Source organism: Ambystoma mexicanum, chromosome 8 (assembly GCF_040938575.1).
Source record: "Ambystoma mexicanum isolate Mex_15411 chromosome 8, UKY_AmexF1_1, whole genome shotgun sequence".
Taxonomy (NCBI): Eukaryota; Metazoa; Chordata; class Amphibia; order Caudata; family Ambystomatidae; genus Ambystoma; species Ambystoma mexicanum.
Window position 1 is genome coordinate 291,294,206 of NC_090929.1, and position 12,514 is coordinate 291,306,719.

At 47.0% G+C, this 12,514-nt stretch overlaps 1 protein-coding gene across 1 annotated transcript in view; it reads left to right on the forward strand.

The window, feature by feature from the left end:
• Positions 1 to 12,514, forward strand: part of LOC138471844 (protein Niban 2-like) — a 385,943-nt gene that overhangs the window by 288,886 nt on the left and 84,543 nt on the right. The window contains exon 5 of the mRNA XM_069609690.1: positions 3,087 to 3,251. Within this exon, the coding sequence (XP_069465791.1) occupies positions 3,087 to 3,251 (165 nt within the window). The remainder of the gene's footprint in view (positions 1 to 3,086; positions 3,252 to 12,514) is intronic.

The window sequence follows — 12,514 nt, forward strand, 5'->3', positions numbered from 1 at the left end:
TAGTGTCACCCTACTGGGCCCACCATCCATGGACTAAGCTGATGTGGCCCCAGGTGTGATTTTCTGCCAGCCCCGAACTAGGACTTTACCTGCCAAATTGTCCTATCCGGAAGAAGGACTGGCCTGGACCGCTGCTCCATCAACAGCAGTGAATCCTCCCTAGGGAGGAAGAGGAATGGCCCAGACACCCCTTCACCTGTGACTGGCCAACCAACGTCATGTGCCCCTGACATCGCCACCAGGAAGAAGTGCAACAGGCAAGCAAGGGTTGCAGCTTTGCATGAGTGCTTGTGCGCCCTCCTGTACCACAGCAATAAAGTGACACTCCTGCCTGCGGGAGCGTGACCAAGAAAAGGGGGGTGAGTAACAAGCTGTCACCCCATGCCCTGTCAACATCATGTGGCACAGCCTAGACACCCTGCTACCAGTGTCTTGCTTCCTGCCCTAAAATCAAGGGAAGCCGATGTCCCCTGGTACCACCAGGTGTGGGTTTGTGAACTGTACTATCAATGGACCTGGACCCGTGATAATGACTATCCTGAAAGGACACTGAAGCAAAGTGAACTGGTCTCCTGCAATCCTGCAAGTGCTCAGAGAGACACAGTAAACATCTGTTTAGATGCTGTGAGCCTGCATGTCAATACTGTGCTTAAAATGGGCCCAGTTAAATGGATGTGAAGATGTGCTCCCGTAGTTTGTAGGCATGCTCTAAATGTTGCCAGCAGCTAGCAATGGTATCATTCAGTGGTGGAAGTTCCACTTACCCCAGGTTAATGAAGGGTCTTGTGAGAGGTGCTAGAACTGCCAGCATTCTACGGGCGGTTCGTCAAGCACAACTGTAATCTGCTAATCATATTTAGAGTGTGTTGATGGGTGTTTTGTGCCTGGAAATACCTGTGTCCCATTGTGCGTATCAGTGGCATAGCCGACTAGTTGTCTACCCTGCAATTCCCAAGTAGTATACGTAATGTCTTTCTGTAACGGGGGAAGGGAATCATTTATGTTTCAGTAATAGTTGTTTGTTAGTTATGAAAAAGGAGGAGTGTGGTGTGCGACCCTCCCAAGTGTGTTGCCCCTTTAATGGAATTAGCCCCTCGCATGTTTATTGCCCTTTTAAGAATGGCCATGACTGTGTCATGGCCCAAGCTAATAAAAGGAGCACCTGCAGGCACGTGCATCAGAACGGCCGCAGACTCCCAAAGAGGAATGACTGAGTCCGTCACTCATTTAGGCCTGCAGGCCCACACCGTGTGAGCACAGCCCTGCAGGCCATGATGCTGTGGGGCCCTCGTGCCGGCAATGTGGCCAGGGTCTGCTTGGTCAGGGTATGGCCCGCTCTGCCCCCACTTAAGACTGGTGTTCCCCGGCAATCCCCCAAGGCACTGGGTTTCCAGGGTGCTGGTGTTCCATAGCACTCATGGGGGCCAGCTGGATGACAATAGCCGGCCCCTATTACAGAGTCAAATATACATTGTTGTTCTGCAATTGGTGCCTGGCCTCTGCTTGTTTGGCAGTGCCCATTGGTTGCCAGTGTGCATGTGTCCCTTAGTGCTGAGTGTCAGAGGTGTTGCTAGGGGGGCCCTGAGGGGGATATAGCCCTGGGTCTTTTGGTTGTAGCCCCCGATAGAAGCTCAGGGGTTACAAGCTAGCCCCCAGTCCCGACAGCCCCAAAATTAGCATAACCCCAGGTCTTTTCCAGACCTAGCAACACCCCTGCCGAGTGTGCTGCCTTTTCTGCCACCTTGGTGTTTACCCCAGGAGGATCCTCTCTCTAGTTCATTCCCAAACTAGTGAAGTAAGTGACCCTCCTTGAAAATGTCCCTATCCAGGCGTTTGTGTTTCTATTTACTTGGGTCAGAGTGTAGGGTAGTGAGCTTCACTCTCTACAAGGCCCTGCCACATTATTGGCAGATTGTGGTGTTCTGCCGTGAAGGCCTGTCTGTGGCTGCGACAGTCGCCTCCACCTGTGTACAATGACCATGTACTTCTGATTGAGTGTCTGTGTCTGGCCTTCTTCGCATGGCGCAGATTTAATACCAATGTGTAGCTGCTGCCTAGCAGTCTGTGGCATATCTTTCTGTTTTCGTGTGTGTGCCTGTTTTTTGTATATTTACTCAGCTTCCTTAGACATATATTTTTGGTGGTTTTCTTTACAAACGACTGCTGTTTTTTGGGAAACAAGGTTGTTTGTCTCTGGCATGTGGAGGCACCTCGGACGTTGTCCCTTTAAGTATTTCTCCCCATTCATTTCTCATCTTTCTTCCTCTCGTCTTTCTCCTCCCATCCTATTATTTCCCCTCTACGAATCACTTGTGTTCCTGGCTCTCTTCTTACTTTCCAGCCCTCTCCTGTCTCTCTTTTCTCTGTTTCTCAGTCCATTACATTTCCCAGTCTCGCTCCAATCTCTCACCACTTTCACATTCTGTCCCTGATCTGTGTGCCCCTATCAATCCTGAACAACGTCCTTTCATCATGGGATGTTTTTTCGCAGGATTTTTGCAGCAGATTTATTTTTGAAAAAACCTATCAAATTTTTTAGGGGGGGGTAGTGAATTATATATATGGGGTGTGGGTGTTTGGGAATAAATACAAATTAAAGAAAATGTTGGGGTTGGGGGAGAACCCCCCCAAAAATAATTGAAAATAAATTTGATGGGTTCTTTCGTAAAAAGAATAGTGGTTAAAAAAAAAAAACACGAAAAAACATTCTGCGATCAAATGACATGGAACCCTTGTTTCTTTCTCACCTTTATATCTCTCTCCTCTCTTGCTTGCTCACGTACTTCCTCTCCCTTTTCCCACCACTGTCTCCTCACTCTCTCCTTGTATCACCTTCATCTCTCAATTCTCCCTCTTTCTGCGCTCTCATTTGTCCCTTTTTTCTCGCTTGGTCTCTATCCTTGTATATCTCCCGACTGTCTAAGCTTCATCTCTGTCTCCTCTCTCCTTTTCCTGCCTCCCCACTTTTCTTTTCCTTTCTTCCTCTGCCTTACCTCTCTCCTTTTCTAACTGTTGCCTGCCTCTGCTTCTTCTTCTCTCTCTTCTCTCTGAACAGTCTCCACTGATGCTCTCTCTTCTCCCTGAAGGAGGGAAGACCAAATCTGGAGGGGTGCAGATGAAATGTGCCACCCAGTTCCCCATCATCCTCTGGCACCCCTACGGGCGCCATTACCACTTCTGTGTCATGACCGAGAAGGAGCAGGAGAAGTGGGCAGCGGTGTTCCAGGACTGCGTGCGGCACTGCAACGATGGTGAGTAGTGGTAAGCGGTCAGTTGGGGGCAACAGGGGACTCTTCCAGGTCAATGGTGAGTAGTGGGAGGAGAAAAAGTGAGGGCCATGTTGACAGGGGATCTGCACAGTGGTGAGTGGTGTGGAGGTGAAGAGTGGTGGACTTTGGGAGCTGTTGCAGGACGGGGTGCTGCTGTGATTTTAAGGAGTGGGAATAGGATTTGTGGGGTCAGTAGATGTATTTTACAGGATTGAGACACTGTAGTTCTGGTGATTAGTGGGGTTGGGGCAATGGGTTACGGGGAGGGCTGTGCTCCAGGATGCTATGGAGGGCTGTGCTCCATGCTGCAGGATGCTTTAGAGGGCTACGCTCCAGGATGGTATGGAGGGCTACGCTCCAGGATGCAATGGAGGGCTATGCTCCAGGATGCTATGGAGGGCTGTGCTCCATGCTGCAGGATGCTTTAGAGGGCTACGCTCCAGGATGGTATGGAGGGCTACGCTCCAGGATGCAATGGAGGGCTACGCTCCAGGATGCTATGGAGGGCTATGCTCCAGGATGCTATGGAGGGCTATGCTCCAGGATGCTATGGAGGGCTATGCTCCAGGATGCTATGGAGGGCTACGCTCCAGGATGCTATGTGGCACTCCTTTATATTTGAGTCCACTTGTTCCAGGGTGTTCTTCCCATCTTTCATCTCACATATGTTGTTCCTGACTCGGTCCTATGGACTCCTATACTGCCCTCTCGGTCTAGAAGTAACCTATTTTTTTCCTTTATTTGTTTATAGTTTATAAAAACTTTTACAAAAGTACAGAAGAAAAAACAAACATTTTTACATTTTCCTTTTTGATAAAATCTAAAAATGTTCAAGTCATAATTACATTCACAGGATTTGTTTCCCCTTAATATCTACAGTTCATAAAATTCATAAACTTTTCTTGTTCATATTCACATTTCACTCTATGTCGCATACATTTTTTAAAGAAGTAACCTATTGCTGAGAAATACTGGGCTCCACCAGGTCCCCCCACCCGGGCCTGCGCGGCTCCAGTGAGTGCGGTGTAGATTCTTGGGCCTTTCCTCAGGCCTTTGGAGCAGGTGACTTTAGCAGGCGCATGCACATACAAGTGTCGTTGATCAAGCATGTGAACACACTCCCTGCATGCAATGTCACTTTTCTTTGCCGTGTATAGTGTTCAAGTTTCACTCTGCGAAGTATGTGCATGTTCCAGTCCAATAATCCTGTTTATGACCATGCGTGTGCTGCAGACCGGTTTGCGGGTGGTGACACACGAGATCTTACACTTAGTTTGCATTGCGTCAGTCACACACGTTCATGTGATATCGCTTATGGTTTCGCTTGCACCATTGTAGTTTGCATGCCTCTGGACTGTCCTTACCCCCTCTTCGTGCAGCTTGAGATGGTACCTGAACATGACACCCCATGCTCTTGGTGAGAGCCCTCCTGTCGTTCGTGAGCAACTCAAGAAAGTGTTGCTCTCACTCGGGGCCTTTTTTAATCCAGGCCGTATTGATATCGCCCATTTTGCCTCATGATTGCAAGAGGCAGCTGCCAGGGAGATCTTAGTGTATCAGCAGAGGTACAGTTCAGCAGGTCCATGGAGCACACCGTGCGCTGTGAGACCACTGGACCCTGGATTGCATGTAATGGGGTAGCTCCTTGCAGGGGCTTTCCCTGCCCCAATGCCCAGATGTAGCTATGCAGCTATGGTTGCAAGGTTGGCCATTTTAGGTCAGTCTGTCCACTGCCACTAGTTGAAAGCTATCAATTCTTACCACAAAGGTTTAAATAGTCATGCATGCCTTTCAAATTCTAAAAAAGAGTCGGGCGATGAAAGAGAAGGATTTGGACAAAGGACTGTGACAAATGAGAAAGATGGTGATGAAGGGGAAGGACTGTGAGTAAATAAGGGGATTGTGACAAGAAGGACTGTGACAATGCTGAAAGAGAAGGGTTATGACAAAAGACTGATGAAGGAGATGGACTGTGATGATGGGGAAGGACTGTGATGAAGCAAGGTAGCAAAGTACACAGACTGTGACAAAGAAGAAATGTGATGAAGGAAAAAGACTATGACAAATGGCGATCACAAAGGAGAAGGACTGACAAAAAAAGCACTGTGGTGAAAGAGAAAGACTGATGAATCAAAAGGACTTCAAAAGGACTGTGATGAAGGAGAAAGGCCATGACAAAGGAGAAGTATTTTGACAAACAGAGCCGGCCTTGGGGGTGGGGGGGGAGCCGGGTGACCGCCCAGGGCGCCATTAGCCCCCACCACACCAGCTCGGGGGAGTCTTTCAAGGGCTCCCGGAGCGGGCGTAGTGGGAGAAGGCACAGCAGGCAGGCTTTTACTATTAAATGCACCCGCGGGCGCATTTAATAACAATACAGTGCTGTTGTCTGCTTGCACCCTATTGTTTTGAAATGTGCCCCTCCACCGCGGGCGCTTTTAATGACAAAAGGGCACCATTAGCCCCCCACCATGCCAGCTTGGGGGAGTCTTTCAAGGGGTCCCCCGAGCTGGCGTAGTAGCAGAAGGCGTGGCAGGCTCCCCATTGTTATTAAATGCGCCCACTGCGGCAGAGCGCATATAATAACAATAGGGTGCTGATGCACCATACTCATATCATTACCTCCTCGCTCGAGTGAGGAGGTTAAAAAAAAGAATGGCATATCCTGGCCCTGCCCCACCCCGCCCCCTGTTGACCTAGGGTGCTGCTGCCCCTAAGGCCGGCCCTGAAGACAAATGAGAAGGACAATGGTGAAGGAGAAGGACTGTAACAAAGAATTGTGATGAAGGACAGTGGCGAAGAACGATGACAAAGCAGGACTACAAAGTAGAAAGAATTTTTCAAAGGAGTAGTACTCTGATGACAAAAGACTATGCAGAAGGAGAATGGCTATGAGAATGATTAGACTTGGATGAAGGACAAGGACTATGATGAAGGAGAAGGAGTGTAACAACGAACTCTGACAGACAATAAGGTCAAAGAGCTATGATTAAAGAGAGGGATTAGGGCCGAGGACTATGATTCAATAGACTATGAGGGCTAATAAGGACTATAATGAATTGAGAAGGACTGTGAGGAAAGAGAAGGACTATGATGCTGCCTAAGAAAAGGGAGAAGGACTATGACGAGGAAGGGCTTTGATGAACGAGAAGGACTATGGCAAAGGAGAAGAATGAGGGCCAAGGATTATTATGCAGAAGAATGCCTAGGAGGAAGAAATAGGACAAAGTAGAAGGACCATAACGAAGGACTAAGAAGAAGAATGACTAGGGACAGGAAAATGACTGTGATGAGGGAGCAAGAAGATGGAGGACTTTGTTGAAGACCTAGAAGAAAATAATATGAGCGGAAGGACACAAAAGGTCACGATTTATGATGCAGCCAATGCATGTAAGTAGCATTGTCGTTGCAAGGCAATCACATATTCTGCTTTTCAACACCCTTTCGCTTCTCTCTCTTCTGGATTGTTTTGGCCAAGAGATGGTTCGAAAGTGCCACCGTATGTTTAACAAAAACAGCAAAAAGGGATGAACACACCACCAAGTTTGGATGCATGCACACCGGGAGGAAAGGGGAAAAACAAGCTACCATGTACCCGTACACCAGTCTGACAGTCCCGACACGGGAATACGTCGGGAAAGCTTGGCCAACTTTCAGGCCAAACTAAAAACAGGCTGTTTTCGATAAGAACATAATATCCAGTGTGTGCTGCTAGTTACTCATTTCACTCTGTGACCACGAAGGCTAGGGGACCTTGAACGGTAATGCAGTATACCATCACAGCATAACATTTCCAGTTAGTGGGATGCAAGTTATCAAAGCTTGCATTTTGTGTGGTTTTACAACTGCACTTACACAGCATAATACAGTTTCCTTCACATTGTTCAATAGTATGTGAGCTCTGCCAAGATGGGCCAATGTTTCCTGTCTTTTTTATATTATATGAGCCCTGCAGAGAAGCGTGGCTCCTGTATGTTTAAGTGTGTGTGGGTAATGCACAGAAGTGCTGATACTGTCTAATACTATGATAGCGCTGTCGACGAATGCTGCTAGTCTCCATTTAATAGTATGTGAGTCATTCAGAGAAGTGCTGGTACTAACTTTTTAATAGTGTGAAACCCATGCAGAGATGTTCGGGTGTTGTCTGTTTATTAGTATGTGGGTTGTTCAGAGAAGTGCTGGTACTGTCTGTTTACTATTATGTAAGTCCTATAGAGAAGTGCTGCTGCTGTCTATTTGAAAGCATCAGACCCACACAGAAAAGTGCTGGTCCCTGTTTATTTAATAATATGAGAGACTTGAATAGAAGTACTGGTACTGTCTAGTTAATAGTATGTGTACCCTGCAGTGAAGTGCTGGTACTGTCAGTTTGATATATGATATGATATATGACATTTATAACGCGCCTATACACAAGTGTTTCAAGGCGCGACGAGGCAAGGTAGGGGGACAGAGGGAAGACAGACAGACCTTACTAGGCGCAGTGTCATTCAGATCGCGCAAATGCATGGGAAGGGGAGCAAGGAAAATGCGGGGCGGGGGGAGATCATATGTAATCCCTGCATGGAAGGTCTGGTACTGTACGTTTTATAGTGTGTGGACAATGCAGAGAAGTGCTATCACTGTCGGTCTAGTAGTATGTGAGCCCCACATAGAAGTGCTAGTATTATCTGTTTAAAAATGAAGTACTCCTGCAAATAAGTGCTTGTAATGTCTGCTTAATAGCCTGTGGGCCATACAGAGAAGTGTTGGTGCCGTATTTTTTATAATATGCTATTTTGTGGGTATGAGAACTCCACAGAGAAGTCCTGCTACCTTTTCTTTCAGCGAACGAGAGCCCTGCGGAGATCTGCTGGTGCTCTCTGTTAAATAGTGTGAGAACCGCACAGAAGTGATGCTATTCTTTATTTAATAATACGTGAACCCTGCGAAGAAGTGGTGTGCCATTTGTTTGATAGTAACATATTGCTACGAGAAGTGCTGGTGCTCTCTGTTTAATAGTATGTGGGCTAGGCAGAGAAGCACAGTTAATCTTTGTTTAATTTTATTGTATCGCTTCTGGGAACTACTGGTACTGTCTTATCCTATGTGAGCCAGCAGAGACGTGCAGGTACTGTCTAATAGTATGTGTGCCCTGTAGGGAAGTGCTGGTACTGTCTAATAGTGTGTGGGCAGAGAAGTACTGGTACAGTCTTATAGCATGTGTACCAGCAGAGAAGTGCAGCAGGTACTGTTTAATAGCATGTGTGCCTGTAGGGAATGCTGGCATCGTCTTTGTAGTACTATGTGTACCCTACAGAGAAGTTCTAGTACTGTATAATATGTGAGCCATTGGAACAGTGCTGGTACTGTTTAATAGTATGTGTGCCTGCAGGGAATGCTGGCACTGGCTAGTTGTATGTGAACCCTGCAGAGAAGTGCTGGTACAGTCTTATAGCATGTGTGACAGCAGAGACGTGCAGGTACAGTCTAATAGTATTTGTGCCCTGTAGGGAAGTGCTGGTACTGTCTAATAGTGTGTGGGCAGAGAAGTGCTGGCACAGTCTTATAGCATATGTGCCAGCAGAGAAGTGCAGGTACTGTTTAATAGTATGTGTGCCTGCAGGCACTGTCTAGTAGTATGTGAACCCTGCAGAGAAGTGCTGGTACAGTCTTATAGCATGTGTACCAACAGAGAAGTGCAGGTAATGTCTAATAGTATGTGTGCCCTGTAGGGAGTGCTGGTACTGTCTAATAGTGTGTGGGCAGAGAAGTGCTGGTACAGTCTTATAGCATGTGTGCCAGCAGGAAAGTGCAGGTACTGTTTAATAGTATGTGTGCCTGCAGGGAATTCTGGCACTGTCTGTGTAGTACTATGTGAACCCTGCAGAGAAGTTCTGGTACTGTATAATATGTGAGCCAGTGGAGAGGTGCTGGTGCTGCCTGTTTAATAGTGTGTGGGACGTGAAGTGCGGGTACTGTGTAGTTGTATGTGAATCCTGCAGAAAGGTGTGGCTCCGGTCAACCTAATAGGCCTGAGCATGCCAGGCATGGTCCTATCACCACACCGCACACTGCTGAGCAGCGTAGGGACTGAGCCTGGGAAGCAGCAGCTGCAATGCAAGTGTCTACAAAAACGGGTTGCTTCCTAAATCCTTCATTCATTTATGCCCGGGTCACTGGATAGCAGTAATGTGGAGGAATACTGTGTATCCAAGCTGGGAGTGGAGAGTGGGGAGGAGTGTGTCGGCTGGGTGCCAGCCACACTGTTCGAGTCTGGCTCACTGAAAGCAGTGGGAGAGAGCAAGTCGGCCTCAGTCTCTGCTTCCAGCTGTGGCCTGCATTCCCCAGTCTGAGACGAGGATAAGATAAGGGAAGCACGCACAATGTACCAAGCGTGCACAATCCATTATCAACGAGTGTGTGAGCGCACGGCCAACCCTGCCCACCAATGTGCGAGCACCCAAACATGGCCTTGCACATAGTTACCAAATGCCAAGCAACGACTTGCATGTTACATCAATTGGCATGTGTGTAGCGCACATCTGCCACTGGGGTAGCCTCCTAGCGCTGTTCGCTTGCCTGGGGGTTGTACTGGGCGGAGCTATAGTGCATGGAGGGAAGAGGGCATGCTTCGAACATGTCCTATGTAGATCATGTTTGTCATGCATGAAAGCCAGAGAAGTGCTGCAATCATGATATGCGGGGCTCTTGTCGCTGATCTATGATGTCACACCAGACATGGTATTGGTCCAACCACTGCGCATAGACCATTGATCAATCCTCTCCTTAATATACAATTCTATCAGCAGGTATCAGTATTCGTTCCAATTTTTCACAAATTAGAGTTTTTAACAGATTCTTGACGTTCAAATTTAATTTCAATTGGTGATAAAGATGCTCCTGCCAACACGTGTTTCGACCTTACAGAACACAGGTCTTCTTCAGGGACAATGCATCCCCTTTCTTCTGTTTAAATATTCTAACTAAATGATTGAATGATGTCCAGCAGTTTACATATAATCTTGCTGGCTGGACTAAGAGATCAAATCGCCTTTGTTTATTCAGAAAAACAATTCTTTCTCCTTCGATTGGAGTTGCGCTTCTTGGAGTTCGCTGGAGCAGACCACTGCAGGCAGCATCAAAACGCTATTGGAAGCATTATAAAGGTTAAGAAGCGCAACTCCAATCCGAGGAGAAAGAATTGTTTTTCTGAATAAACAAAGGGGATTATATCTCTTAGTCCAGCCAGCAAGGTTATATGTAAGCTGCTGGACATCATTCAATCATTTAGTTAGAATATTTAAACAGAAGAAAGGTGATACATTGGGCCTGAAGAAGACCTGTGTTCTGTAAGGTCGAAACATGTGTTGGCAGGAGCATCTTAATCACCAATTGAAATTAAATTTGAACATGAAGAATCTGTTGAAAAGTCTGATTTGCATAAAATTGGAAAGAATACTGATATCTATTGATAAAATGGTATATTAAGGAGAGGATTGATCAATGATCTATGTACAGTGGTTGAACCAATACCTTGTCTGTTGCTATACCCCTTGTTAGGCTCATCAGGGACTCTGGATCTACTTTGGCAAAGCCCTGCAACAATGATGTTCTTGGGTTGAACATTTGAGTAATATTTTGTGTAGTTGCTCATCAGAGTAGCAGTCCCACAGCCCTCAGTTTTGAGGAGTATGTTTTTGTCTTTAGCATCTGTGTCCTTGTGAGGTGTGAAAGATGTTGGACACATGATAGATACCTGCAGTGCTGGTGTAGGGAAGCCCCTCAAAGCTCAAACCAGAAAAAATACGCCCCACTAGGGAAAAAGACCCAGCACACCCCTTGCAAGGAGAACAACGTTTTATTCCACACAAATTAAAATGTGCCAGCAAAGAACTCTGCTGCCATGGAACATTCTGGCCAAATTAGTAAGAGCAACACTTGAAAAGGGCACACAACGTCATCAATGACGTAAGTTACATAGGTTACAAATCCGAATGGCTGGTTGGTGCGACCCTATACATAGGCTACCTGCTCCATAGGGGATACCAGGCCATTGGTCCCAGCCCCTACTGTCCATCTTCTTCCACGTGGGCTCCTCCCAACACTTCAGCCGGCACAAAGTTACAAATAATTGTTAATTAGAAGTAAAAGCCAATGCTCTCTACATCTCTGACCTAATGTGCACCTGGCATTGCAGACAAGGGCTTAAAAGGTACTTCAAGGCCATATCATTGCATACACTACCTGAATTCCAGACACGTCAGCGCCCGTCCAAAGCTCCTCACTGTAGTTTTGGATATGTTGTTTTATTCCTCCCAGCACCTCGCAGCACAAATCACGTTCCCTAAGGTGGAGGCAACTAGTCTCTGCTTTCTGATCGATTGGGGGACTAGCAGTTTTATGGTCGGTGGTCTGGGACTGACTGGTACCTTGGAATGCTGGGGGTCCTGGGATGGGGGCATTTGGGTGCTATTACTTAGAGCTGGGACAGGGAAGGTCAGAGGCTGGGGCCCTCCTTCTCGTGGGCTCTCAGCTCCCTTGTGGCTTTGAGGGCGCATTCTTTCTGGGATACCGAAGGTTTATGAATCTCTGCAGCTCTGGCCTTTCTCACCGGTGCCCAGGCTATAACCTATTCCTGCATGCAATCACTTATTTCCCTGTGTGGCCTTGGGCCTGCTGCCCTAACTGCAGTACAGCGCTAGGCCTTGATTTCAATATGGCTGCTATCTAAGATGGCGTTGTATTCCCTGTGTACTTTAAAGCTAAAGCATGCACTACCCTTTCTACACTATAGCCCCTACTAACACCCCACTCCTCCCTGGGCCCCTACTACTCAATTCCAGACCTCCTCTGCATCTGAAAGTGCTTGGGGGGGGCTGGGACAATCATACCTCCTTCCCAACATTCCCCCCTTTCGTTAATACTATATTAACAAACTTGCATGTCAGCTTCTCTCCCTCCTTTACCATCCTTTCTTCCTCCAGTCTTTCAGCTTCTAAGTATGGTGGGGATCCCACCTTTGGTGCCCATGCCCTGCATCCATGCTGTAAACTTTCTCCCACCTGGGCGTATTATTCAGCGTTACATGTTATATATTCAATGACAAAAATTAGTTAAGGGGACGTTATGGTTAAGTTGCACTAATAAAAACCTATGAAATTCAATGGAAAAACATTGTTACAGGGACGTTATGGTTACAGGTAAAACCGAAAAACCTCAGAAATTCGCCAGTTATGGTAAGCTAAACAACCATAACTCTCGCCACC